At 36.4% G+C, this 23666-nt stretch overlaps 1 protein-coding gene across 4 annotated transcripts in view; it reads left to right on the forward strand.

Moving 5' to 3' along the window:
- AKAP6 (A-kinase anchoring protein 6) overlaps positions 1–23666 on the forward strand; it is a 595645-nt gene that overhangs the window by 499065 nt on the left and 72914 nt on the right. For all 4 annotated transcript variants that reach the window (XM_081229677.1, XM_081229676.1, XM_081229679.1 and 1 more), the window contains 2 exons: positions 4475–4621; positions 7674–7898. In XM_081229677.1, the coding sequence (XP_081085803.1) occupies positions 4475–4621; positions 7674–7898 (372 nt within the window). The remainder of the gene's footprint in view (positions 1–4474; positions 4622–7673; positions 7899–23666) is intronic.

Raw genomic sequence — 23666 nt, forward strand, 5'->3', positions numbered from 1 at the left:
GATGCTGGATGCTGGTGCTCTGAAAAAGGGGGCAGTGCAAGAACTGCTGCAAAGGGGACACTGGCCTCTAGCAGATTCCTGCACTCAGCATGTACAGCTGAGCTGTGGACCCTGGACTTTCATATAAAAAGACTCTTTGTTCACCACTGAATGGCATTAGGCATGGACTTGCTGAGGGGCCACCATGAAGCCTCGCATGAGGAGGGCAAACACTAGCCCGAAAACACAATACGGGAGTCATAGATGGATACATCCCTGCATTTTTGTGCAAAAATGCATATTTTCACGCATAATTTTACCAGTGGTTTGGTGTTTTGGTGTGTTCCTAGCATAAGCTTTCTTGTTGATAGACTATAATACATTTTATTTTCTCAGTGTATTTTCTCTACCTGTTGTGTGTTTATGGGAAAGGGGATTATGCTGGATATACAGGTGTTTATGGTATTACTTTGCACTGGGAAAGATAATCAAACTGTAATTATAATAACTAGATCATTTTCCTTGCTTTTACTCTTCCTCATATAAAATCACATGAAGCCCAGTTAAAAAACAGTGTAAGATGTAAATACTCAAACCCTGAAGATACAGCATCTGACAGCCCTATTCTAATAATCAAGAAAATTCTTTGGTTTAATTCTTGTGTTTTTCGTAGCCAAAACTTCACTCTCCGCTCAGCAATGTCTGGTCTCTTTTCAGCATAACCAACAGAAGCACCATACAAAAGTCTTACAATGGATGTCTTAATCTCTCTGTGTGCTTTTTAGAGCATTATTTTGAATTCCATCATGCTGCCTTTTTTCTTTCCTCTTCTGAAGTTTTATTACAACAGCAGAATTCCCAGGGAGCTTTGGGGGCAAGGTTCACATAATATAGCCCTGAAGTTTTGCTTAGGTGGAATCCATCCCCCAATCCTGGCCATCTTTTGATGATCTTTGTATTTCAAAAAGATTCACTGGGTAGAGTCTTGTAGCATTAGCTGTATGTAGTTTATTTTTTATTTTTTTACTTACTAGACGGTGAGCATCGACATCCCTTTCATGACGCTTTCTTTCTCTGACCTCACAGTGACAAGGCATCTCGTTCTTTAACATTGAGGGAGGCAGAAAAATGCTTGAGTTGCTCAGTGTGTGCCTTCTATACCAGTTTCAAAATGGCTTATTCTTCTGGTTTCCATGGTGACAATTAACACTGTTTCAAGGCATTGTTCCAGTCTCCATTTGGGCAGAATTTTCGGTGTGATTTTTAACAAAAAAAAAAAAAAAAAAGGAAAAAAAAAGGTTTGGGGGGAAAAATCCCTTTAGCATAACTGTCAAAAAAGTTATCTCAATCAAGTCTTCATGCATTTCTAATTTTATTTACTTCAGAAGTCCTGTTTTGGCCAACTTTGTTTTATAATTCAATTTTAGTATTTGTGCTTTTAAAAAGGAAGCACTGAATAAGAATTTTCTAAAAACTTCTTTAATTCTTAGCTTTAAAAATGAGCTAATGTTTGTGGTTATTTTTAATTCGGTTTTTAAAGGTTTCTTTATATATCTCTATGTACACACAGGAGTGACATTTAGAATAGGAGTGGCCTGTGTCTTTAATTTAGATCATTCACATATCTATTAGGAGGCTTCATTAGTCAAAATTGAATTGGCCAAGCAAATACACTTAATAATGTAAATACGCCCTTTCAATAGAATATATTTTATTTTTGACTAGACAGGCCCACAGCAGGTGCTGTGGGGAAATTAAATACTGGATGTTTATTTACCTTAGCACTCAAGAAAAGCCATCTGACTTTAACTTTGTTAATCTCGTTTTTGACTATTGAAGAGTAGTCTATATCATAACATCCCTAGACTACAGGGCACAATGGGGCAACCTCTGCTCACTTACTGCTGTGGACGGAATGAATATGAAGGCTAAATTATTTTCTCACCACAGGCTAAAGTAGCCCTACTTGATAGAATGACCGAGAACTAATAGAGCTGGCAGTTGATTGTCCCTCTCTAATGCTTCTGAAAATGTTGGAGAGAGAAAAGCAAAAACATACTAACATCAACAAAAATATATCCCTCTGGCATGATGACATATACAGCTTGAGGCCCTAAATTATATCAGATTCAACCTTCAGAGTGCTTCAAAAATTAAAATAAATATTTTCATCTTAAATTACATGACATTCTATTACCTCTCATGCACATACCAATATATCTAACAATTAGCTGTATTCTCATAGCTTTTATAGTTTGAAGGCATTGTCCATCAATCACATCTTTCATCGGTCTGTTTATACAGTAGGTTACATGGTGACAAAGACAGAGAGCATACTTAAAGACAAGCTTTTTAATGTAATAACCTTTTATAATAGCTGTTGCAGTGACTACCGGTACTAGATTTCACAGAGAAAATTATTTTATTATGTCTAAAATTAAATTAATTGTTTTTTATATTTTTATTATTACAAGACTATGATGTTTATGGGACACAACTAAACTGTTGTCTTTCTTGACTGATCTGCTGTGTAGGAGCTGTTCAAAGTTGGGGTAACGAGGGGGGTGAGCTTGTTACAAGTGAAAGTGATAACTGGTCGAGGCTGATCCCAGGTGGCACAGCTGGAGGACCCACTCTGTCAATTAACGCACATGACATAAGCAAAAGATTTGAATAGGATTCTTCTGCTTGCTTGAAATGCTAGTTCCCCCAATATTATGTCAAAGAAGTCTTACCAAATTAATTATGTAAATCTTTGTCAGCCATATCATCTTTAGATGGGACTCTGATTACATAAAGCAGATTGCCCTCTCCTCCAATCATTACTCTGATAAATAAAACACTATTTAGGTTTCTAGAATACGTGTTTGAGTGTTAAGTCCAGAAAACTCGAGTGGACAGTGTGATTTATAAGTGTTGGAGTAATGTGGTCTTGGTAATTGCCTGCCATTAGAAAATACAATCAGAATTCCCATGTATCACAGGCCAAATTCTGAAAGAGCTCTAAAGCAACCCTTGATTCTTTTCATTATGCATATTCATGTAATTTTGGATACTCTGACACCCTGATCAACATTCATTAATACTACGAAATGCTTTAAATCACCTCATTTAAAACATTTTGTTCTGTGATCCACAAATAAGGAACATTTGGAGAAGTTTACATAATACAAATGATGTGCATGTTTAGTGTAAATGAAAGATTAAAATATGAAACTAAAAGTATGCAAACATATGCAGGAAAATGCTGAGGGCCTATTAACCGAAACAGGGATTTTACACCTTCTTTTCCTTTAAGCTGCTTCCAATTGTATTTTAGTTTGGGATCTTACATAGTATCATGTTTTCAAGGTGAATAAAATCACCCAAGTGCTTGCGCATGTTTTGAACGTGCCGATTTCCTACTTTGCCCAGACAAAAGCATTTCTTATTAGATCTGGTAAGGTGCTCATCTTAGCTCAGTTAGGACAATGGTGTATTATTACCAAGGACCCCAGTAACCTAACTTTTATGCATTGAAGAAAGAAGTTTAGGGATTGCCAGTATACATTTGGAAATGTGCTAAAGTTGTAAAATATGTTTAATACTCTAACCAGAATCTAGTTTTTCTATTCAGAGTTGTTTTTAGGTGCACATTTAAAAAATACATCCATAGTCATATATAGTTGTCCATAATATAGGACTTTCTAACTATGAAGTTATCCAAATAGAGTTATTTGAAGAGAATCACCCTAGTTAACTGTCACATTAAATAGCACTTATTATCACCAGCAAAACATCCTTTAGGAGACACCCACTTGGCAGTTTGTTAGAATACAATGTATATTGCGGGAAGAGAGCTCTGTAATCGATTGATGTTTGGGACATTTTACAACAATCAATAAGGAAGCGTAGATTTGTAACCATTCTCAAAACAGTGTTTTTTTGTTTTTTTGTTTTTTCCTCTCTATATGTACCTCTTCTCCAAGCCCACACAGAATTTTTAAGTAAAAGAAAAATGAAAAAAAAAAGTTAACAGAATTTAGGGGACTTATAGGATAAGGAGGAAGTTACACACTTTTTAGGGATCATTTTATTTGTACCACTCTGAGACCAGTCCTCTGGGAGGCAGAGATGAGTGATGGGCAGTACTCTGGAGCCAAATGTTGGCCAAAACTAATTTTGATATTAAATCCCTCTAGACCAGGTATGTTCCTATTTGGAGTATTTTAAGATAAAGATCAAATGTGTGTACAGACTTTCATTTGGAAAGACATAAATCGTAGTCAACTAAATGGAATACCTTGGATGTTTGTGTATATGTGAGAAATTTGTATTTTTTTAACTGTTTTCAGCAATTTTTCTCAACAACTCAAATTTCTTAGTTTAGCCTCCCCATTAATTTTATTGGAAACACAAACTTTTAACACCCATGAGCCTCACTAACTCTGTGCTCAAAGATTTTCTAAGAACACCTCTTTCCCTAATGGTATCTTTTTTTCTCTTCCCGATTTAGCGATACAGTGTGGAAATGTCCATCAGGGACCTGAAAAAGTCGGAGCTGCTTAGTAAGGTTGAAGCTTTGAAGAAAGGTGGCGTTTTACTACCAAGTGATCTCCTTGAAAAAGTGGATTCAATTAATGAAAAATGGGAACTGCTTGGGGTATTTGCATTTTTATTACTGTTTGTAGGTTATGTGTACATTTTTTGTGAAGCACCCTGTCTGATTTCTAATTTGAGGCACAAATATCTCTCTCTTTCAATTCACTACCTACATTTCAAACAAGCTATTCATGCTATTATGGGGGAAGAACACAGCTTTTCCTCTTCTGTTGTTTTTTTTTTTTAACTCTGAACTTGTCTTCTCTCAGATTTTTAATAATTTTGGTTCTTTAATACGTAAAAAAGTAAGTAAAATATGCCATGTATTATGGGTATGCACCAAGTCAACTATAATACAGTATATCTGATATACACTGACTGTCATGCTTGAATGAATGTTAATAGAATTTATTCTGAAGGTACATGTTAGAGACATCCACTGTTTAACTATTTACTGTACCCTTCAGATGAAAAGTGGAGTTGTCACTATAGCTTTCAAGTCACACTAAAGCCACAAAAACAAAGAGACAAACTTGACCCAAATCTGAATTGCAGAATTAAATCGGCCTCTGTTTTGTGCCTCAATTTCCAGCTCACTTTTAACAAAAGCCAAAAAAAAAAAAAAAAGTTTCATGTAATTCATTTCACGCAATGATGGGCTGGGTCTCAGCCAAAGACTGAGATGCAAGAATCTGGCAAAAAGGCAATATAGAGATTCTGTTACCCAGAGACCAGGATGGCACTGTGCAGGAGACAGTACTGTCCTTTTGTTGGAAGACAGCTGAGAGAGAGAGGTTAAACTGTATTTTTTCATCAACTTCTCTCCTAAATTGCCTTCACTTCAAATCAAGGGTAAGCTAAATTTGTCAATTACTTAAATGATTAATTATAACAGCTAAGTATGGGTGGTGTCAGTTATGGAGCATGATTTTGCATGCCTTCCCTTTCCTGCCTTTTAATTTTTAAAGAAATAATACTCCAAAAATATTTTGAATAAAAAGCTCTCCATGTACCTTGATGACTTGGAGGAATGCCAGTGTTCAGTTTATGCCATGCTTAATCTAGGTGATTAAAAAACTGCAAGTTTAAATCCTTGCTTTCTCATTTAAATTCACCACACTCTGCAATCGTGCAAAGTAACTTAAAACGTTAAAAGTTTTTACTCTGACCTATTGTTACATTACTTTTCAATAGTAATTAATGGCTTTCATTTTATAATATGGTGATTTAAATCAGAACCTACTAAATTCTACAGAATTCATTGATCTCATACAGGAGAAATGTGGTTAGTGTCTGACATTTTAAAAGACTGTTTACTATATAGATGAGAGCAGCAACTTTATATGCTTGATAGATAAAGCGATAGTCTGCCTATGCTGTATTTTCACATATCTATTTCTAATTAGGTAAATAATTAACAATAATCTTTTTGGAAAATTGTTTGAAGTATGTCATGTATATAGCTCCCTAAACAAAAATTTTAAATCAAGATAACATTAAAAAAAGAAACAGAATATTTAGCTATCCTTTATGAGCCAGATACCTTAAAAATGGTTGTCATTTTAACAAAAATATCATTCGAATGCAGTATGCAGAGTTTTGTAATGATTTCTGGGAAGAGAAGGCTGCTGGGAAGATTTTAACAAAACCTGTGCTACACTACCACCACCAGGCATACTGCTTTAATTGGCATGATTACATTTTAATTGGCATGAAAAAAATTTAAAGACAAGGATTTTAACTTCTAACAATAGTAAAATAGAGGGATATGGTTTTTAATATTACTTTCATCTAAGGTGAACAGTGTGGAATGGAAATACATTAGAATGAAATGTCAGTGGTGCGTACAGTTTAATCTGTGAAATTTTGTCCCCTGTGCTGCATATTACTCTGTCTCAATTGCATATTAAACAACCCTATCAAGGCAGGCATTGGCATCTGCTGTGCTGACACAAATTGTGAATTAAATGAAATTGATGTCCTCTGTCGTATATTTATGAAGATGGACCATTCTCTGAAGTATTCTGTTTATGAAGAATTTATGATTGCAAACTGTTCCAGAACAAAAAAGTGGCAATAAATTCTTTTTTGTGACCCTGCCCTCCAAGGGCATTGATTTCACCTCCTGCTGCTACTTTTGTTACAGCATAAAAACAATAGCTAAATCTGGATTCCACTGAGGGTCTTCAAATTATCAATATTTGCACCATGAAAATACAAGGGTGTTGCCAAGAAAGGGGATTTTTCTCCTAAAGATAACTATTTACAGAACACTACACAGCAGATGAATGTTTGTTGACTTAATTTTATTTGTGTTTTAAAGCCTATTTTTGTAGCTTTAATTCATCATTATAGATTAACTCGTCCTGATTCTCCAAAGAGAGTGTTTTCCACCAAAAAAAGAAAAAAAAAAAGCCTTTCCTGACTATACCTTCATGCTATAGTGGTTCATCTAAGCAGGCTTCTAGCATAGTGGATTGGGGCTTATTTTAACACATATTTTAGAAAGTCTAGCATCCACAAATGCAAAGTGGGAAGAATTGAAGGGTTGAACAATTTCTAGGTCAGGTAAAATCAACAGCACCAAGGAGGCTACCCCTTCTTAACAGTCCTGTGTCATAAGGTTTAGGGAATTGTACTTCACAAAACAAAAAAAAACAACAAAAAAAAGGAATTTAATTCTCCATGCACAGTCTACTCTTGGCTTCCTTAGTATATTGATTAAACTCAAACTTCTACCTCCTGAAAATTTTATGCAGAGAATTTTTACTGTAAACTCCTGTCATGAGAATTGAAATGAGTTTTTATCAGTAACCATGGTGAACTTTTGGGTCAAAGCTCCTTTCTGTTAGAGGAAATTAGAAGTGAATGACGTCTTCGTAAGCCTCCAGTGGTAGTCAGAACAACACCCATGGCTCGAGAATCGAATCCTAAATGGAACATTGAGCTAATCTGAACTGAATGTCAGTTGTGAGGTGGGAGGTGCAGCAGACACCTTCCAGGTGGCTCTTGTCACCAGCCAAACTGTGATACGTATTTGGTACCTACACTAATCAATGTTTTTGTTTTTTGCTGTTGGTGTTTTTGTTTTTGTTTTTAATCTGATGCATTAGAAAACCCTAGGAGAGAAGATCCAGGACACAATGGCAGGGCACAGTGGGTCGGGTGCACGTGACCTGCTCTCTCCTGAAAGCGGAAGCCTGGTAAGGCAGCTGGAGGTCAGGATCAAAGAACTGAAAGGGTGGCTAAGAGATACAGAGCTTTTCATCTTCAATTCCTGTCTGAGACAAGAAAAGGAAGGAACAATGAATGCTGAGAAACAACTGCAATACTTTAAGGTAATAAAAAACAATCAAAGTTTATAAAAAGCTTTCTTTATGGTAGGGAAAAATATTTATCAAGTACGTAAAGTATTATACCCATGTATCTATGTATCACTGTGCACTTAAATGTTTCCTTGAATTTAGAGGCACCCTCCACATTTCTTATATGCCAACCACTGTGTGTGTATAAAGATGAACATTAAGCATATCAAATACACATTGTATAGGGGAAATCTCTGCTGCTTGTGTGTTTTGTGCAATGCCTGTTGAAGGAGGGGGCTTTGATAAATTAAAAGCAGACCAGCAAACACTAAAGATTACTGAGGACTTTGAAAGGCAGACCTAAATGTTCTATAAATAATGTGGCTAAAAATACTTCCATAAATTGATATGATAAAAACACATGATTTAATATAAGACCATTAATGCTAACAAAAAGAAACATAATTTTTACATATGAGAGAACCAACTATTTATGGAAGGAAGAAATAAAATAAAAGTGTTTCCTACATTAGAGGTATTTTCCACTATAGAAAAATGTCAAACTTAGCAACATGGCTGTGTACATGTTCATTGTATGTCCATGAAGAAGAAGTGTTCCCCTCATTTGTTCCCATGGTTTACTCAATATCTTTTCAAAAGCAGTTTAAAATTGAAATCTTTGTTCTCATTGGCCACACTAGCCTGTACTGCTTGAACCCTCCTGTAAGTGCAGTGATTATTTGAACTCTGGCTGGTGTCACCCTAAGGGGTTGCAAACATGAATTTGCTGGCTTAACATGTCTGAAAGAGGAGAAAGGGGAAAATCAAGAAGGAAAGAACTTCTTGAGACCAAGCAACTATTCCTTCCCAAAGCCTTCTAGGACCAGGTTTTATTCATCTCACATTCTGCTCTGCAGTCTTCCAGCAATCTACATATCAGAGAATGTAGTCACATGTAGTTCACCTTCCCTCTGCCAGACAGACAGGCCCCCCTTGCTCACCTGCATAACCCAAGAGGAGGCCCCCTCCAAGGTAAGACCACAGTACTTCTCAGTAAACTGTCTGCATTACACATCTACACATTGTTTTACTTGAACTACTTGTCTACCACTGAGTTGAAGTTAAAACCAGAAGTTAAAAAGTCTCTTGCCAAGGCAAATGGGTTTCACTATCTAAAATCTAACATCCAGATGATTTGTTACTTGACCTCCTCTTGTTTCACTCTAACCCCCCATTGCAGGGAGATGGAGTCTTCAGATATTTCCCTCTGTGTTGTTTGAACTTAACAGGTACCATATAAAACATCCCGGTCATCAGTAGGCTAGATGTTGTGAAATTTATTTTCTCTCTATAGTATCTATATTGCAGCTTTAGTGAACTGGTTAATGGCCCCAGTCAGTTGTGTGACCTTGGTCATATTTCTTGTATGATCCCTGGTGCCTCAGTTTCTTCATCTATAAAATGGATGCTAGTAATATTTATCTTATGCGGTTATGAGTTCATACATGTAAATCATTATTTCTACTTTTTGTAATGGTGCATTCATAAAGGATAGAAATCTCAACATTATAAGCCCAAAGATGTTACATAATAATTGGGTGCTGCCAAATGACATTAGCTTTATGCTTTAGGCTTATACAGTGTCATCAACATTATCTTCAGCTAGGTCCTTGTAACAAATTTAAAAGAGATTAAGAGACACAGAGAGAGACAGAGAGAAATCTCTAGGCTTCCAAATCATTGAATAATTCCTAAGAGTTCTAGTCGTTTGCTAACAAATACTTTGTAGCCACTAGGGAATATTCACTACCCCTAATTCATTACTTACCATGTACATCTTAGTGCCTGAAAATAATCATAGAATTTTTCTTTCAAAAGTACCAGAGATTATCACATGCTCTTTGCTCTTTTATTTCTTCAAAGACATTTTTTCCTTAGAGCATGTTTATGTTTTCAGTATCACCATTCATTAAACTCACTACATTTATGCCTGACTCTTATTTATTTAGCTATTTTTAAAGTAAGATAATAAATAGAGACTTTCCTACTCCAAACAACAGGCAGGATCTTGATGGTGATGTACACCTCATCATGTGTTTTTCCCAGCCCTATTCCATCCCCTGCAATCCTTACCTAAGATAATCATGATCCTGAATCCCATGTTCTTTATTTCTTTGCATTCCTCTAGGAAGAAGGAATATTTTTAATTTTAGTTGTTTTTAACCTTATTAAAAGGTAATCATGCTATATGTTATCTTTAGGACTTCTTTTTCATTTAACATTATAATGCCAAGATTCATTCATCTCATTGCGTATGGCTGTAATTCACTTACTTTGACATTGTGTAATATTCCTTTGTGAGTATATACATATAATGCTAATAGCAACTTATGAGGTTGGTATTAGGATCCCAATTTTGCAGATATGGAAACAGGCACATGGAGGTTAAGTTCTGTGTGTCCAAGGCCACATATAATGAGTGGTAGAATTAGGTTTTAAATCCAGAACTGTCTGACTCTAAAGCCCATTCTCTGAACTACTATGCAAAATTGGTATTTATTGGTATTTACTGGATGCCCTTACATGCCAGGTGACTCAAAGGGAAGAGCAGGACAGAGCTAAATATCATTGTTTCTTTGTGGAAGGTTTATTAGTCACAATCTTCAGCAATTTGGCCAGAATAGCAAATGGCTGTAGCTATTAAAGATCTGGGGAGGTGAAAATATTTGTGTTTTCATTTTACATTTTTGTACAATATCAGTGTAAATTTCTTTGCCATGTGTCGCTTTTTATTTTATTATTTTATTTTTTTAACATCTTTATTGGAGTATAATTGCTTTACAGTGGTGTGTTATGTGTCACTTTTTAAATTGAAACTTTTAAAACTTTTTGAGAATATGGAGCCCTGATGATTTTTCTGAATGACCTGAAACTGTAGTCCCTTCTAAAGTTTTGGCCTTGAGGAGTTTGATCGGATAAGCTAAGTGGATCTAGCATGACAGCACTTTTTTTTTTTTTTAAAGAAAGCTTTCTGTGTGTCAGTTGAAGTAAACGTCTTTCCTAGCCAGAATTATGAATATTTCTAAGCTGTTTACTCTTTAGTGCTTAGTATATGATTAGTTAAGTGTTCTGTATATTACCACATTCATTGGAAGAATGAAACCAAATGTTTGTAACACAATAATATTGTAATATAATGTTTATAACATGTCAAAAATCATAACTGGTAATAGGCATATGCAGAATAAAAACTTTTTACTCGCCACAAATCCAGAAAACAGATAATATCTGCCTTTCTAAGTGATAAAACCACTGAAATAAGAGAGTTATTAAAGAACCTTTATGTGTCAGAAACTCTATGCCATGTTCTGCCTCTTGTGGGTTCCCAAATGTCTTCTGCTGTCATTGGTCACACAGAACACAGAAGACAGGCTTTATCCACAGGGTTTAGCTTTATGATTCTCCATTCTCTAAAATCTCAGGCTTTTCATAGAATGAATTTCTTCAGATGACACCCAGAGTAATGATAGATAAGCCACAGTGCACTACCCAGGAGAACAGGGAGGGAGGGTGCTGCATATAAAAAGGAAAATCTGTCACTTTATAGACACAACTGTTTCCTTCTCAGAGTTTGGTCTGGGATGAGAGAAAGGACCAGGATCTTAAGTTTTCAGAAAAAGAGAAAAAGCAATTGTGGAAAATATTCTTTTTCTCTAAGACAGTAATGTGATAAATGTGGGATTAGACGAGGCAAAATTCTACCTAAGGAAGAGTTAAAGCCCAGGATGGGAGAAACACGAAGGTGTGAACCTAAGAGCCCTGGGACAGAAATGCAAAAGTGTCCAAGAGTGAACACACCATGACAACAAAACTCAGAGAGCACATCAGAGATTTAATGAGGCCAGCTGGCAAAGGGCCCCTTAGAGCTGTGTACGGGCAGCTTCAATGCAATTGGCTGGAAAGCATTACTTTTTAATGATGATCCTTCAGAGAGAAAAGAAAATAATTACTTAATCATATGTTCCTTGTATCCCATAACAAAATTCATTATTCCGAAGACTCAAATTGGGGAGAAATTATCGGTTACCAGCTAAAGGAGACTGCGACACTGGACTGGGCCCAGAACCAGCCTGGGAAGGACAAGTTTAGACCAGCCAAGAGGCTCTATCATAAGAAGAATGAATGGGATAGATTTGGTAACCTTCACAATGACTAATGTACCAAATCTGCTTACCAATATAAATTTGACCAAACACTGATTGGTTCAAAATGATGGAGTAGAAGGACATGCACTCACTCCCTCTTGTGAGAGCACTGGAATCACAGCTAAGTGTTGAACAATCATTGACAGGAAGACACTGCAACTCACCAAAAAAGATACCCCACATCCGAAGACAAAGGAGAAGTCACAATGAGTTGGTAGGAGTGGCGCAATCACGATAAAATCAAATCCCGTAACCGCTAGGTGGGTGACTCACAAACTGGAGAACAATTATACCACAGAAGTCCACCCACAGGAGTGAAGCTTCTGAGCCCCATGTCAGGCTTCCCAACTTGGGGGCCCGGCAACAGGAGGGGGAATTCCCAGAGAATCAGACTTTGAAGGCTAGTGGAATTTGATTGCAGGACTTCGGCAGGACTGGGGGAAATAGAGACTCCACTCTTGAAGGGCACACACAAAGTAGTATGCGCATTGGGACCCAGGGGAAGGAGCAGCGACCCCACAGGAGACGGGACCAGACCTACCTGCTACTGTTGGAGGGTCTCCTGCAGAGGTGGGGAGAGGCTGTGGCTCACCATGGGGGCAAGGACACTGGCAACGGGAGTTCTGGGAAGTACTCCGTGGCGTGAGCCCTCCTGGAGTCCACCATTAGCCTCACCAAAGAGCCTGTAGCCTCCAGTGCTGGGTCGCCTCAGGCCAAATAACCAACAGGGAGGGAACTCAGTGCCACCCATCAGCAGACAAGCAGATTAAAGTTTTACTGAGCTCTGCCCACCAGAGCAACACCCAGCTCTACCCACCAATTGTCCCTCCCATCAGGAAGTTTGCACAAGCTTTTTAGATAGCTTCATCCACCAGAGAGAAGACAGCAAATGCAAGAAGAACTACACTCCTGCAGCCTGTGTAATGAAAACCACATTCGCAGAAAGACAGACAAAATGAAAAGGCAGAGGACTATGTACCAGATGAAGGAACAAGACAAAACCCAAGAAAAACAACTAAATGAAGTGGAGATAGGCAACCTCCCAGAAAAAGAATTCAGAATAATGATAGTGAAGATGATCCAGGACCTCTGAAAAAGAATGGAGGCAAAGATTGAGAAGATGCAAGAAATGTTTAACAAAGACCTGGAAGAATTAAAGAACAAACAAACAGAGATGAACAATACAATAACTGAAATGAAAAATACACTAGAAGGAATCAATAGCAGAATAACTGAGGCAGAAGAACAGATAAGTGACCTGGAAGACAGAATGGTGCAATTCACTTCCATGGAACAGAATAAAGAAAAAAAAATGAAAAAAAATGAAGACAGCCTAAGAGACCTCTGGAACAACATTAAACGCACCAACATTCGCATTATAGGGGTCCCAGAAGGAGAAAAGAGAGCAAAAGGACCCAAGAAAATATTTGAAGAGATTATAATCAAAAACTTCCCTAACATGTGAAAGGAAATAGCCACCCAAGTCCAGGAAACTCAGAGAGTCCCAGGCAGGATAAACGCAAGGACAAACATGCCAAGACACATAGTAATCAAATTGACAAAGAAAAAAAAAAGACAAAGAAAAATTATTAAAAGCAACAAGGGAAAAATGACAACGAGCATACAACGGAACTCCCATAAGGTTAACAGCTAATTTCTCAGCAGAAGCTCTACAAGCCAGAAAGGAGTGGCATGATATATTTAAAGTGATGCAAAGGAAGAACCTACAACCAAGATTATTCTACCCAGCCAGGATCTTATTCAGATTCGACGGAGAAATCAAAAGCTTTACAGACAAGCAAAAGCTAAGAGAATTCAGCACCACCAAACCAGCTCTACAACAAATGCTAAAGAAACTTCTCTAAGTGGGAAACACAAGAGAAGAAAAGGACCTACAAAAACAAACCCAAAACAATTAAAAAAACGGTAATGGGAACATACGTATCGATAATTACCTTAAATGTGAATGGATTAAATGCTCCAACCAAAAGACACAGGCTCGCTAAATGGATACAGACACAAGATCCATATATATGCTGTCTACAAGAGACTCACTTCAGACCTAGGGACACATATAGACTGAAAGTGAGGGGATGGAAAAAGATATTCCATGCAAATGGAAATCAAAAGAAAGCTGGAATAGCAATACTCATATCAGATAAAATAGACTTTAAAATAAAGAAGGTTACAAGAGACAAGGAAGGACAGTACATAATTAACAAGGGATAAATCCAAGAAGAAGACATAACAATTATAAGTATATATGCACCCAACATAGGAGCACCTCAATACATAAGGCAACTGCTAACAGCTGTAAGAGAGGAAATCGACAGTAACACAATAATAGTGGGGAACTTTAACACCTCACTTACACCAATGGACAGATCATCCAGACAGAAAATTAATAAGGAGACACAAGCTTTAAATGACACGATAGACCAGATAGATTTAATTGATATTTATAGGACATTCCATCCAAAAACAGCAGATTACACTTTCTTCTCATATGCACACAGAACATTCTCCAGGATAGATCACATCTTGGGTCACAAATCAAGGCTCAGTAAATTTAGAAAATTGAAATCATATCAAGCATCTTTTCTGACCCCAACGCTATGAGATTAGATATCAATTACAGGGCAAAATGTATAAAAAACACAAATGCATGGAGGCTAAACAATACGTTACTAAATAACCAAGAGATCACTGAAGAAAACAAAGAGGAAATCAGAAAATACCTAGAGACCAATAACAATGAAAAGATGACGATCCAAAGCCTATGGGATGCAGCAAAAGCAGTTCTAAGAGGGAAGTTTATAGCAATACAGTCCTACCTCAAGAAACAAGAAAACCGTCAAATAAACAATCTAACCTTACACGTAAAGGAACTAGAGAAAGAAAAACAAACAAAACCCTAAGTTAGCAGAAGGAAAGAAATCATAAAGATCAGAGCAGAAATAAATGAAATAGAAACAAAGTAAATGATAGCAAAGATCAATAAAAGTAAAAGTTGATTCTTTGAGAAGATAAACAAAATTGATAAACCTTTAACCCGACTCATCAAGAAAAGGAGGGAGAGGACTCAAATCAATAATATTAGAAATGAAAAAGAAGAAGTAACAATGGACACCACAGAAATACAAAGCATCATAAGAGACTACTACAAGCAACTCCATGCCAATAATATGGACAACCTGGAAGAAATGGACAAATTCTTAGAAAGGTATAACTTTCCAAGACTGAACCAGGAAGAAATAGAAAATATGAACAGACCATTCACAAGTAATGAAATGGAAACTGTGATTTAAAATGTTCCAACAAACAAAAGTCCAGGACCAGATGGCTTCACAGGTGAATTCTATCAAACATTTAGAGAAGAGCTAACACCCATCCTTCTCAAACTCTTCCAAAAATTGCAGAGGAAGGAACACTCCCAAACTCATTCTATGAGGCCACCATAACCCTGATACCAAAACCAGACAAAGATACTACAAAAAAAGAAAATTACAGACCAATATCACTGATGAATATAGATGCAAAAATCCTCAACAAAATACTAGCAAACAGAATCCAACAACACATTAAAAGGATCATACGCCATGATCAAGTGAGATTTATCCCAGGGATGCAAGGATTTTTCAGTATACACAAATCAATCAATGTGATCCACCATATTAACAAATTGAAGAATAAAAACCATGTGATCATCTCAATAGATGCAGAAAAAGCTTTTGGCAAAATTCAACACCGATTTATGAGAAAAACTCTCCAGAAAGTGGGCATAGAGGGAACCTACCTCAACATAATAAAGGCCATATACGACACACCCACAGCCAACATCATTCTCAATGGTGAAAAACTGAAAACATTTCCTCTATGAACAAGACAAGGGTGTCCACTCTCGCCATGATGATTCAACATAGTTTTGGAAGTCCTAGCCATGGCAATCAGAGTAGAAAAAGAAATAAAAGGAATACAAATTGGAAAAGAAGAAGTGAAAATGTCACTGTTTGCAGATGACATGATACTATACAAAGAGAATGCTAAAGATGCCACCAGAAAACTACTAGAGCTAATCAATGAGTTCGGTGAATTAGCTGGATACAAAATTAATGCACAGAAATCTGTTGCATTCCTATACACTAACAATGAAAGATCAGAAAGAGAAATTAAGGAAACAATCCCATTCACCATTACAACAAAAAGAATAAAATACCTAGGTATAAACCTACCTAAGGAAGTAAAGGACCTGTGCCCAGAAAACTATGAGACATTGATGAAAGGAATCAAAGGTGACAGAAACAGATGGAGAAATACACCATGTTCTTGCATTGAAAGTATCAATATTGTGAAACTGACTATACTACCCAAAGCAATTTACAGATTCATTGCAATCCCTATCAAATTTTTTTACAGAACTGGGACAAGAAATCTTAAAATTTGTATGGAGACACAAAAGACCCTGAATAGCAAAAGCAATCTTGAGGGAAAAAAACAGATGGAGGAATCAGACTTCTTGACTTCAGACTGTACTACAAAGCTACAGTAATCAAGACAATATAGTACTGACACAAAAACAGAAATATACGTTAGTGGAACAAGCTAGAGAGCCCAGAGATAAACCCATGCACCTGTGGTCAACTAATCGATGACAAAGGAGGCAAGGATGGACAATGGAGAAAAGACAGTCTCTTCAATAAGTGGTGCTGGGAAAACTGGACAGCTACATGTAAAAGGATGAAATTAGAACACTTCCTAACACCATACACAAAAATAAACTCAAAATGGATTAAAGACATAAATATAAACCGAACACTATAAAACTCTTAGAGGAAAACATAGGAAGAACAAACACTCTTCGACATAAATCACAGCAAGATCTTTTTTGACCCACCTCCTAGAGTAATGGAAATAAAAACAAAAATAAACAAATGGGACCTAATGAAGCTAAAAGCTTTTGCACATCAAAGGAAACCATAAACAAGATGAAAAGACAACACTCAGAATGGGAGAAAATATTTGCAAATGAATTCAATAGACGAAGGATTCATCTCCAAAATATATAAACAGCCCTTGCAGCTCAATATTTAAAAAACAAACAATCCAATCAAAAATTGGGCAGAAGACCTAAATAGACATTTATCCAAAGAAGACATACAGATGGCCAAGAGGCACATGAAAAGCTGCTCAACATCACTAATTAGTAGAGAAATGCAAATCAAAACTCCAATGGGTTATCACCTCACACCGGTCAGAATCGGCATCATCAGAAAATCTACAAAAAACAAATACCAGAGAGGGTGTGGAGAAAAGGGAACCCTCCTGTACTGTTGGTGGGAATGTAAATTCATACAGCCACTATGGAGAACAGTATGGAGGTTCCTTCAAAAACTAAAAATAGAATTACCATATGACCCAGCAATCCCACTACTGGACATATACCCAGAGAAAACCATAATTCAAAAAGACACATGCACCCCAATGTTCACTGCAGCAGTATTTACAATAGCCAGGTCATGGAAACAACCTAAATGCCCATTGACAGATGAATGGATAAAGAAGATGTGGTATATATATACAATGGAACATTACTCAGCCATTAAAAGGAACGATATTGGGTCATTTGTAGACACATGGATGGACCTAGAGACGGTTATACAGAGTGAAGTAAACCAGAAAAAGAAAAACAAATATCATATATTAACACATATATGTGAAATCTAGAAAAATGGTACAGATGAACCAGTTAATAAGGCAGAAATAGAGTCACAGATGTGGCTATGGACAAACTATGGACACCAAGGGAGGAAAGCGGGGGGTGGGGCATGGGGATGAATTGGGAGATTGGGGTTGACATATATACATTAATATGTATAAAATAGATAACTAATAAGTACCTGCTGTATTAAAAAATTAATTAAAAAAAAAAGAAATTTGACCAAGCACTTTTTGCATGTTATTATATTTAAACCTTACCCTAATTATATAAGTTGAAAATTGTGGTCACCTTCTTTTGTGTGTTTTTATTTATTTTCATGAATGAAGAACTTGAGATATGGAAAGTTAATGTGACTTGTTTGAATTCACACAGCAACCAGCAGCAGAGACAGAGCGAAACCATGGTCTTTGGGTTGAAATTTTAGTATTCTCCCATTCTGTCATTTGCTGACCCTTTGGTAAACATTGAAACCTTGTTTTACTCTAAATCAACGGTTGGCAACATTTTCTATAAAAAGCAGGTAATACAATCTCTGTCGCAGTTATTCAGCTCTGCTGTTATAGTGTAAAAGCAGCCACAGAGAATATGTAAATGAATAAATATTGTGTGTTTAATAAAACTAATTTACAGAACTATTTACAAGAGCCAGCAGTGGCTAGCAGACCTTAGTTTTCTGACCCTGCTCTAGATTACAAAAATTATCATAAACATGGGAATGGGTACCATCTACATCTCCTTTAAGGAAAGGAGGCCATGCAAGAATTGCATTAGGAGGAAGAAAACATTCTTTTAATAATTGTAATAGTGACAACCAGTACTTCTTGAGTGCTCATTAGATGTGAGTCACAGTTTCTAAGTTTCTCTATTCACTTATTTAATCCTCATCACCATCTTGAGGCAGCTGGTTTATTATCCCCTACTTATGGATGAGAAAACTGAGGCAGGGAAAATTGAAGTTACTGAAGTTCATACAGTTAATAAGTGATAGAGCCAATAGGTCTAGAAAGTCTTTCAGAATCTGCCACTACTTTGTAGACTCAGTAGTCCTTGGGTCAAAGATCTATTTTCTGGAAAGAGAAAAAGATGTTAACTCATAACTTACTTACTCTATTGTTCCTCATCCCTTTTCTGATTCCTTGGATAGCCATCTAGAGGATGTTGGGTTGTAACCTCCTCAGGAGCTTCCCAGGTATAACCTGAAACCAACCGTCACAAACAGAGGGCAGGAAGAGACTGAAGAAAGAGGCAGACCACTCCAGATTGGTAGGTGGCAGGTTTAATAGGAGAGGCAACTTAGGAGGCTTGTCATGGGCAGACACAAGAAAAGAAATTTCCCCACCTCCAGAATCTTAAAGGTTTATATAGAGGCCTGAACTGGGTTCAGTCATGTACACAGTCCAGATAGTCTCACCACCACACTGTTATCTCAAGGCTGTATCCTTGGGGCAGCTTCTGATGGCAGGGAAGGCAAGCAGAACACACATTCCAAGGACAGGGGAGGAGAAGAGGAGTCCAGTTGCCCCGGTTCAGCTTGAAGGTCAAACTGATAGTCATGTCTTCTTGATGACCACCACCCCCCTCAATAGAGGAAGTCAGCAAGTCAATGTTTTAAACCTTGGACATTAAAAATTTTAGAGTAGGGTCTTTAACAGGATTTCAAATTAACTATGAGGTATGCAGCATTACTAAGTAATTACTCTGAAAGGGAATATCACTGATATACTTTTACAAAATAGATAAATAAAAGAGCTAAACACAGTTCACATGCTTTAAGAAGTATTTTCCCAAATCTCACTGTGTGATTTCCAGAAATAAAAATAGAACCAATCTAGCCAAGACATTTAGAGGGAATTTCCCATGTCCACTATAATCAATCTCAAATGGCACCATAAATAATCACATGTCCTATGTCCTTCAAAACCCGCATTTTTAAGGAGATAAGGTTGAAAGACAGAAGAGAATATGTTGGAAGTTTTGAGATATGAGAGAGGAGGCCATGGTTCCTACAGGTCCAGGATCATCTCTGCTGCTGTGTCCTGGAGCCATACAAACTTGGTAATGATGCTGTTGGCAAAGCTGCAAACAAAGAATTACAGTAATTCAATCTGGCTGTAACAAAAGCGTGTAAAATGCTTTCAAAATCAACAGATATCAGACAGGATTTAATCCTTTCAATGTGTCTTAAATACATTTTTTTAAAAAGCTATTATATTAACCATGTATGTTCATCAAAAAGTAAGTACTGAAATCAGCTTTTATTAGATATTTTCCCCACTGTATATAAAAAAATCCATTGCCTAACACTTCTTTGGAAGTAATTTTGAGTAATTGGATACAATCTAGAGCTGCCTTGTAAAGAAAAAAACTGGCTGGGTTAAGGTTGAAATTCAAAGATAGATTTAAATAAATGTTATTCACAGTACCATCTGGGGGTAGTGGGAAGACCCACAGGAAATTTTTATAGGCAGTCCCATTGTAAGCCTTCTAAAGTAAAAGAAAATGGAGTAACAAAGGCCTAATTCTTTCTGAGTACACCTTTTTCTAGAAGATGCTGAATGATTCCTGAAGTGGGGCAATCTGCCCCTGAATTGAGGATTCATAGAGGTAGCCATATGCTCATGTCATATGTGTCGTTTGTATTACTGCTCTCAGGTAAACCAGATTCATGGAAGTTAAAGGCTGCACTGCTAATCTAGAAAGATGACAGAGAGAGGTCACCCATCCTTACTTCACTGCTGCCTCAAAAACCAGACAGAACTGCATTTAGGCTCTGAAACCACAGTGATGAATATTTCTATTCTTACTTGATTTCTTAACGTTATTTAAATGTTATTTTAATTGATAATAAGCTCAAATTAGGAAGAAACTGGGAGTACGGAATTGCAAAGATGTCTCCATGCTCTTCATGTAGATTGAAGCAGTGAATCTGATCCACCATAATGTAGAAGCTTAAGCCTGTGGGTTCAAGACGCTTGAGTTTATCCTGTCTCTACCTATTTCTAATCCATGATTTTTCTTAAAGCCCCAGGTTTCTCATCATAAAAATAGGCATAGTAATAACACTTACCTCATAGAGTGGCTATGAGTATTAAATGAGATAATATATATGACAGCTCCTTAAAATGGAGCCTACCTAGTGAGAACTCAGCATTATAATGCTATCAGCATTATAATTACTATAGCATAAGCTTGTCCTTTTTAAAAAGCATTTATTTGTAATACAGTAGGGCAAATGGATAAAGTAAATGGTAAATAGTAATCAGGGAAAATTCCATGGGCTTCAATTACTTCAGGATTAGTTGTAGGATCTTTAAGAACTGAACTATCTGTTAGTTGGATCATTGGCCTATTACTACCTAGGTCAGACCACAAGAGAATTGTTTTCCTCTCAAGACTAGAAAAAAAGGAGATAGTAGACCTCCTAAGTTTGCCCTTTGACCTGTGGATTGGACAGCTTTTCTGGGGTGCAGAAAACTAGGTACCAGATTATCAAAGTGGGTCTCCACATTAGGCTGCTTTACAGCTTTTGAGCAAGGTGGTAACACTTGGAGGACATTTTCTTCCCTACTTTCTGTCTCCCTGACTCTCTTTTGTAAACACCCCTTTATAGCTTCATCATATTTCTCACAGATTATTGCTCTATACAGATACATGTATACCCCACACACACACACACATGCACACACACACAAAATTAGACCATAAATTAAGGAAACAAACAAATCTTTTTTTTCAGTGTTCATATTGAATTGTCTGTCTTTTTTCTGTAATTTTACCACATCATTCTTTTATATTTAACTAATTAATGGTATTTATTGAATATCTCTCACTAGGTTCTGTTAGTTGGCAACATTATGATCTAGGATTTTCAGCTGTGTAATCTCAGCAAATAATTTCTCTTCTCTTTGCCTGATATTTTTTATTTGTAAATTTAGACTCTTGGATTGACAGAATTCAACTCTAGCATTCTGTGATTCTGTACTAGCCATCTTTTTCTATCAGTAAATGTATTCAATTGTAGATGCTGTTTAATTCCTCTAAACAATACTTTTGGTTTGGCACAAAATTTCTGGTATATAATCAACTTTATATGCGAGGATTCATGTTTACTTCATTGAAAATGATGCTTCAGAAGGACAAAGGCATCTTTTGAACCGAAGTTGCAATGTTGTTACCTTTGGCACCATGATAGCTTTCTCTTCATACCCATTTCCTTTCTAACATTATAGTGTCTTTATAATTTGAATAGAGATGTTGTATAAAATGTAAATGAAAAGGTCTTCCTAGTTATGAATTTCAGTCAGGATGGTGGCACAGGTAACATGTTTTGTTTCATCAGGACTTGGTTGATTTAAAAGTAGAAAGAAATATGCCAGTTAATTATTGGTGCAGCTAATATTATTATTATTTTATTAATATAATCCCATTCTTTCTCATGCTTTCAATAGTTTCTTTTGACATTTGCATTTATTTTATAAGAATATGAAAAATAATTCAGAATTAATTCTTTATATATTTTTTATTCCTCAACATAATTTTTTATACCATGGTTTTCCATTTAAAAAAATTGTTCTTAGTACTGACTATTGGATTGTCTTCTAATAATTTTTATAGAAAAAGTACTTTCCTGGTATATTCTCCAAATCATTGCATGTCTGAAAATGTATTTTTCTTGACCTCACATATAAACAATAGCTTGCTGAACAGAAAACTTTGTTATGGGGAGTATAACCTTTTGCCATCAAAACTGCTAATGATTCTTTTGGCATTTGGAGATGCCAAAAAAGAAGTCTAATTTTTGTTGCCACATAGAACTTTGTTTTTCATTTGTGTGTGACTGGGTGTTAGTCTCTTTATTTCTTTTGCTGGGAACTTGGTGAGTCCTAATTGATTTTGAGAACTTAAACCCTGCTTTAGATCAGGAAAGTTTTTCCTACTATTTGATTATCATAAGTTCTTTATATGTTTAGTTCCCTCCTTTTGAAAGTCCTATTCAATACGTATTGATGAGCCTATACTGACACATCATACACCCAGCATCCATAGTTTATGTTACCCTTCACTCTTGGTTTGTACATTCTGTGGGTTTGGACAAATGTATAATGACGTGTCCATCATCATGCCTAGTATTTCACTGACCTAAAAATCCTCTGTACTCTGCCTATTCATTCATCATCCCGCACTCACCACCCCAACCCCTGGCAACTTCTGGTCTTTTTACTCCCCATAGTTTTGCCTTTTCCAGAATGTCATGCGTTTGGAATTATAGTATGTAGCCCTTTCAGATTGGCTTCTATCACTTAGTAATATGCATTTAAGATTCCTCCACATCTTTTCATGGCTTAATAAGTCATTTCTTTTTAGCACTGAGTAATATTCCACTGTCTGGAGGTACCACAGTTTACTAATTCATTCACCTACTAAAAGACATCTTGGTTGCTTCCAAGTTTCGGTAATTATGAATTAAGCTGCTATAAATATCCATATGCAGGTTCTTGTGTGAACATAACTTTTCAACTCCTTTGGGTAAATACCAAGGAGTGCGATTGCTGGATTATATGGTAAGAGTGTGTTCAGTTTTGTGAAATTCCCAAACTGTCTCCCAAAGTGTTGGTACCATTTTGCATTCCTACCAGCAATGAATGAGACCTCCTGTTTCTCCCTAACCTTGCCAGCATTTGGTGTTGTGTGTTCCAAATTTTGGCCATTCTAATAGGTGCATGGTGATATTTCATTGTTATTTTAAGTATATAAACTTGTTAAGACTAGGAACTATATATTTTTTAAAATTTTTATTGAAGTATAGTTGATTTACAATGCTGTTCTAATTTCAGGTGTACAGCAAAGTGATTCAGTTACATGTATATATATATATAT

Source organism: Mesoplodon bidens, assembly GCF_964165515.1.
Source record: "Mesoplodon bidens genome assembly, chromosome: 3".
Classification (NCBI taxonomy): domain Eukaryota; kingdom Metazoa; phylum Chordata; class Mammalia; order Artiodactyla; family Ziphiidae; genus Mesoplodon; species Mesoplodon bidens.